The sequence below is a fragment of the Pseudopodoces humilis genome, chromosome 12 (assembly GCF_049639895.1).
Source record: "Pseudopodoces humilis isolate 2021_Gansu_Grassland_sample_001 chromosome 12, ASM4963989v1, whole genome shotgun sequence".
NCBI lineage: Eukaryota > Metazoa > Chordata > Aves > Passeriformes > Paridae > Pseudopodoces > Pseudopodoces humilis.
The window spans coordinates 20,966,202-20,973,350 of record NC_142211.1 but is presented as its reverse complement, the minus strand read 5'-3'; the positions used below and the strand labels follow the sequence as shown (position 1 = coordinate 20,973,350).

The 7,149-nt window shown below is 41.3% G+C and overlaps 1 protein-coding gene across 1 annotated transcript in view; it reads left to right on the top strand.

Annotated features, from left to right (window-relative positions):
- Positions 1-3,618: 3,618 nt before the first annotated feature.
- Positions 3,619-7,149, top strand: part of LOC148183489 (uncharacterized) — a 45,427-nt gene continuing 41,896 nt past the window's right edge. Inside the window, 2 exon segments of the mRNA XM_088061496.1 lie at positions 3,619-4,711; positions 4,775-4,918. Of these exon segments, the coding sequence (XP_087917622.1) occupies positions 3,619-4,711; positions 4,775-4,918 (1,237 nt within the window).

Genomic DNA, 7,149 nt, shown 5'->3' with positions numbered 1-7,149 from the left:
GGGAGTCTGAAGGTGGGGGCGCTGTAGAAGGGTCGCAACCTTCCCCCCTGCCGCGGGCCGCTAGCATGGATGTGGAATTTGCGGCAGCGGAAAAACTGCTTCTCTGCATCCTCTTTAAACAAGGCGGAGCAGCCAGGGAAAAGGACCTGGATATGCTCATTATATGGGCTAATTATCACAGGCACTTAGTAGTGCCACCACTGCTCTTTGCAGTGAAGGAACGGACGGATTTAAGGGTTCTGATATGGGAAACAGCAATCACGGAAAAGAGCAAGGACACTGTGTCTCTCGGTCAAACTTGGCAGATTGTAATTAATACCTTAAAAAACAGAAAAGTGAGATATGCTGAGGCTGTGAGCCCCGTAATTCTACCTGCGTCACAGCGGCAGATGCCTTTACCTCCCACTGCTGGGCAAGCACTCCTATCTATGCTGCTCTTGGAGAGAGGGAGGGAGAGTAAAACAGAAGAAAATAATGAGAAAAAAAGTTCCACAACGAACGCTGAAACAACGAACAGAATCTCTTCAGTTATGGCAGGATGTGATACATCCAGAAACATTTGCTTCATTTTTGGAGTCACTTTTAACATTACAATCTTATTTAAGTTCCATCTTTACTACCCTGGAAGAAAAGAAGTCAAATTTAGATTGGTTTCCACCCGAACCAGGGGGACATGGGGGAGCACTGAGGTGGGCGCAGAGAACAAAGGCACCCTGGGGGTAGAAGCAGTGCAAGAAAAGTTCCAAGGCCATGCTGATAAGCTGCAATGGTCGCCGTTGTTAGCACCTGGCCGTGAGAGACTTTTCTTGTAACATCGCCTGCTTTTGTAAAATCGTGCCCTTTTTTCCTCTATCTGCGAACAGCGAGAGAGAAATTGAGAGAAAAAACTGCCTTTGTTAAAGTTAACTTTGTGAGGTTTTTTTTTCCTTTCTTTCCGTTTTTCCTCTCTGGGAGAGTATGTAGAGAATGTGGGGGGGGATGGCAGCAGCAGAGAGCAGCAGCAGAGTGGGCAGCTCACCCCCCTGCTCCCTCTCTAAGAAAAAGCACTGGGATAGTACCCAGTTTGTTAAAAAGTCATGATTTATTGGGTTTTCAAAATGTTTTTATATACCCCTTTAGAGTTAAGTTTGTGTTTTTTGTAATTATGAGTTTATGCAATTGCAGTATTTAGAGTTTTACTGGAGAAATTATTGTGATTCTTTGAAAGTTAAAAAAATAAAAAAAATTTAAAAAAAGACAAAAAGTGTTTAACAGAAGTTGCCTTGCAATAATTGGTTTTAGAACTTAAGGTTAAAATATGGTGTGATTTACAGCTTCTAAGAAAACCTTCCAATTAATGTTATCTACAGAAGAGATTTGTGGTTTAAAAAATAATTAGTTAAGAGAACTTTACTGTACAAGACAAAGTTAAGTTAAAGTATATATTATCTATTTGCTTGTTTTTTCCACAATTTTAATAAGGTAATTTCAATGTGAGTCCTTTTGTTATATGAAACACATGACTGCATATACACCAATTTGGATTTTGGGTTTTAGTTTAAAAATTGGACTTGATGCTTCTGAAAAGTGCTACAAAAGCTGGATGGCAACTTGCCAAATCCTGTGTTGTTGTGGTTTTTCTCTAGAAAAAATGCACTTTAAAATCCCAACTAATTTAAGCATATACTAGGCAAATTCCTGTTATGAATAAGAATTTCTAGTAACATTTGCAGTTATTGTGGGTTATTCTCAAAGCTAGATGACATAGAATTGTGATGTATTTGTTATATTTTTATAATCTTTATAGTGAATCCATGTTATTTTTATATTGTGTTTAAAAGTATATATCAAACTTTTAGTTGCTTTTTTGTAGTAAAGGAATAAGATTAAGTTATGTTTTTATTTAGTATAGATTAAGTGTTAATAGAATTAAGGATAGTCAAGTTTTATAATGTTTAGGCTTGAATGTTTTTAAGTTAAGTTTTCTAACTTAGATATTCTTTTAAGGTTAAGTTTTGTTATTTCCTTTTGTTATAAATAATTATTGTTAGGTTTAAATATTGTTTAATTTAAATTGTTTTATGTTTTATTGAAGACGTTTGTTTAAACTGCAAATTATAGTTATTTTCTTAGAGAGAGGAAGGTAGCCACAACTGAAACAGCAGTGATGGAACACTGATGAACACCTGCTTGTGGATAGAAGTGAATGCAGTCTGTGACACCCTTGACTTCACCGGGAGCCCTATTGGTTGTTGCAATCACTGCAGTTTTTGTTTGTTATAGCTTTCTTATTTTTCAGTGTTTCCAGAATTTTAAGAAGATGTACCATTGCTGAGGATCAGCTGACATGGGGGAGTGTAAGAGAAGGTCCGAAGATTCCCTCATCTGTCTCACAACCGTCTCAAGGACAGAGACTGAGACCCTGAATATTGCGAGGGACTTGGTTTGGGGGTTTGGGCCTAGCTGAGATGGATGTTTGCTAAGTGATTGTTTGCAGGTGGTTGCACGGTACACTGCTCTCGTTCCTGCTGGTGAGCAGAGGCTTGTGCATGGTACCCTGTGCAATGGGTTTTCCACAACACCTTGCCCTCGTTCCTGCTGGTGAGCAAAGACTTGCACGACATGGATCGCTCTGTACCCTACACCTGCTCCCCACGCAATGGAATTCATCACAATGATCATCAATCTCCTCTGGTTTTGGCCCTGCGCCCCTCGCTTTGCAAAAGACTATGAAATTATGCCCCAAACTTACCTTCCTTTGAGATCTCCCCAACGGACAGAAGACTCTGCATCGTTGGAATGCTGAGTGGACTTCGACGTTGGTAGCTATAATCCCCTTACTCTCTTTTCCTTATGCTTTGCTTTCTCCTCTTTTCTCTCTATTGCATATTAGTGCTGATGAGCACTCAATAAAGTGTGTTTTGTTGTTTAAGTCCTTGGTTTGCTGATAATCTTTTGTACTCTAAGACCGACTAAAAGAACCACATCACGAATTCCACCTTGCGGATCGTGACATAAATGATGGACAGGATTCTGAGAGACAGAAGGGGTTGCAGGTTGTTGTGCAGTCTGTATCAGGGGAAGGACGTTTCGCTTCAGCCGCCCCTAGCCTGCCACGCTGGTGAGCAATGTCTAGAAAGCAAGGGAGGCGACTCGAATTTCCTGCAAACTGCACACGCCCAGGTGAAAAGTACCCCTACACTCATTTGAGGGCTCTGTCTTCAGAATTTTACAAGGGATCTTTGAGTACAAAAGGTGGGACTTACTGTTTTTTTATATGCTGACTGCTTGGTGTAGCGGAGAGACAACCTGAATTTTAAGATAAAGGGGTGCCTCCCAAGCAGATTTGGTCTCTCCACCCACGGCAGGGGGGAACGCAGCGTTGGCTGCGTCTGATGTAGTGTGACCGAGTTTTACCTCCCTGTAGTGGTTCTGTGTACTGTTATGTGTTTTTGATGAATTTTGACTGCTTGGTGTAGTGAAGAGACAACTTGAATTTTAACATAAAGGGGTGCCTCCCAAGCAGATTTGGTCTCTTCATCCATACAGGGATGCGAAGGGTGACGTGGCAAAGGCTGCATCTGTGCGTAACTTAAGTCTTACCTTCCTGTAGTGGTACTGGGCCCTTCACACACAAAGATGAGTGAACACTCTGAAAACTCTAGTATAAAAGATAAAGCTGCATTCATTGCTTTGTTAGCAAAACACAATGCTAAGCCCTCCCCAGCCGGGGAAGAATGGGCTCAAAATAATTGGTTCAACCTGGAAAATGTAACTGATAGAATTCGCTCCCTGCAACATGAGTCAAACTTAAAATTTGGCCGAAATAAAACCATAATTTGTTCTGTATTGGGAGCTTGCCTTACGTCAGCTGTAGAGGCTCGCACTAGACGAAGGCAGGAAGAAAATGCAATTATTGAATCCCTACAAAATTTAGTTGAAAGTTTGCAAAATGAAAATAATTTGTTACGAACTGCTCTGAGTGAGAAGTGTGCCAAAAATTCACAGTATGCTGGCTCCTTTAAGGAGTTGTTGGAAAAAGAAACTCCTCAGATAAATCACATATATTCTCAAGCAGAATTACATTTGGTAAAAAATTGTGGTGAAAACTGTTGCTCCCAAATAAGACCTTTGATTAAAACAGAATATAATTTTATCAATGATGAAGATCTTGATCCACATATAACCACTAAAGAAATCCCGTACACTGCTACTGAATTGGCTAAGTTGAAAAAGGAGTACGGGCGTCTCCCTCACGAGTCAGAGACAGAATACGTATTCCGAGTGTCTCTCACAGGGGGAGATGAAATTCGATTATCTGAACAAGAAGCAAGTGGTTATTGGGGACATGGTGATTTCTTAACAACAGGAGATAACCGCAACCCATGGTCCCTAACACAGCGAGCTGCATATTGGGCAGGGGGACTTAACCCCCTGGAAAGGGGAGATCCTGTAGCTCTAACCGGCTCCCCAGATCAAATTCTAGAAAACATTCATAAGGCAGCTTGTCTACAACTGATTTATGAAAGAAAATTAATTGTTGGTTCTGAATCACCAATGTTGTTACCCGTGAAAGCTGAAATTATGACCCCTTTAATTTGTGGCCTTCCGGAATCGCTTAAACCCACTGCTATCCTTCTCCAGAAAACGATAGCTGCCATAAGCCCAATAGAAAGACTGGACAGGCTCCTGGAAAACCCAAATAATAAAAGTAGATCTGTTGATCCTGGGTTTTCCCCGTACATGAATCCTTCACCACATACGAACTCACAACTCAATTTAGCTGCTGGAAATCACAAAATTTGGACATGGAGTGAAGTTGTAGAAGAGTTACTAAATTATAACAGAAAATATGGTCCTGTAAAAACCCCAGAGGAAAAGCTAGAATGAACAAAGGGTGTTAGGCACATTGCCCCTCCCAACATAAAAACAGAAAAGGGTAGGCTGATTTCTAGCCTACAGTATTGGTGGAACTTGGGGGTGAAGAAAGGGGTACCGAAGGGTTTAATGGTTAACCTGCCTCTTGAAAAATTAAGTAAATTGGTCTCTCAGTGGCAGGATTCCAGCCCCATTGTACCAAACCCTCCACCTCGCCCTCAACTGATTCTGGGCAGTGGGCCAAAGCAACACCACTCACAGGTTCTGGACAGTGAGCAAAAGCAATCAGCAAACTCTTGGTTCACTGATACCTCTGCCAAAAGAGAGGGAGAGGTGTGGAGGTGCGGGGCAGTAGCCCTCCACCTTTCCTTTGCTGAACAAATCGTTACTGAGGGAGAAAGCAGCACTCAGGCTGCAGAGCTGATAGCTGTTTGGAGTGTTTTCCACCATGAGGCACAGAATACCTCTCCTGTCTGTATCTATACTAACTCCTATGCTATGTTCAAGGGATATACTGAGTGGCTTCCTTTTTGGCAACAAAAGGACTGGGAAGTAAACAGAATTCAAGTATGGCAAAAGGAAAAGTGGCAAGAAATTCTACACTTTCTGCTGGTAAGAGTGGGGATTATATCTTGGTAAGTCCAAACTGAAGCTTTTAAAAGAACTACAGGAGAATATGCATGGGTATCCTCCGATGCCTTCGGGAAAGAGCATTGGATAAACACCCACTGGATAATTCCATCATTTTAATCTCCTGCCCCTATGTGGCAGACACTGTTTAGTTTATTTTCTACAGAAGAACACCGAGGGACATGAAGATCAGATAAACCATGAACTTATAGATTTAAAATAAATGCTGTAGCAAAGCCTATATTTAGTGTAATAATCACATAGCATGGTGTGAACACCCCTTTTTGTGCTAAATGACAAAGCTAATGTTTTCCCTTCTTTTACGTTAGCCCAAGGTGATGATGTTTCAACACGCAGCAGACCAAGTACCAGATCCCACACTGAGCCTGTACACAGTCAAGTCACCTGATCTCGTGGCCAGGTTATATCATGTGAAACTCAGAATCAAGATTGTTGGCTGAATTTATATAAAATATATCAACAATTCCCCCTTTCTCTTTTTGCACAAACCAGGCTTTGGATAAGATGACATACAACTTAGACTGTCATCCCGATTAACATTATAAGTAAAGTCCGTCCCCCTTCTAGCACAAGAGACCTCAACCATCCGGTGATGCCCCAGCTGGCGAACCAACTTCCAATGGGGTCACTATCTTCTTTCAGGGCATGTAACCCATCCTGTAGCTGTTGTAGTTGCTTATGGATGGAAGCTGAATGATCAGTAAGATCCAAGCAGCACATGCCTTCAAACTCCTCACCACCATGTCTTTGTGCTAAGAGCAAAAGTCAATTGCAGCTGAATTTTATAATACTGCATGATGTACGCTACTTACATCGGCTGAAAGCTCACTTAACATTGTGGATATTAAATTTAATTCTTTCTTAGTCTAACAAGCAAGCCTTTTTAGAGTTGATAGGCCTTAATTCATTCAGGCTTCGCTTTGACTGTTTTATGTTCTTCATTTTGCTAGCTATATTCAACAATTGATGTAAGCTTGGGTGGAACAAAGTAAATTTCCCAAGATAACAGGGTCTTCTATGTGGACTAGCAGGAATCTAATTCCATGCTCTATCTCCACAGATTAGGAATATGGAACTAGGTCATCGCCTTGGTAATTGTCCTCTGAGATTGCACCACTAATAAAGGCTTTACTTTCAGTGGTAGTAATGAGATCAGCTATAGGGTTGACTGCAGCTCAGTGTTGCATTACATTGTTAGAATGGCTTTTGTCGGGTTCAAACATTATCCACCCACCTGAGGTATTGGTGGAACTTAAGAAATCTAATTCTTCTGAGGGTTGTAACATTGAGAACTTTGGTAATTTTTGCTTGCCAACAGGCTTCAAGCTGTCTTAATGTGAAGCCAACAGTGCAATTGCACTCTTGCAACATTGCCAATCGATTCAGTCGAGTCTTGTTGCTAATTAAACCTTTAAATGCTGGAGGATCCCATTCAGGGACTCCTACGAGACAGGTGTGAAAGGATTTCCAGGGGTGGCTAGGCTCAAACACATTGACCTTTGGCCAGTTCAATGTGCCAGAGTGACCCATATGTTCTGCCACTTTTGGATGTTAGTTAGCCGGCAGTTGGTCACGACTATACACAACACAATTACCATAAGCAGTTTGTTCCATGTAAATGACACCATACTTGCAAACTCA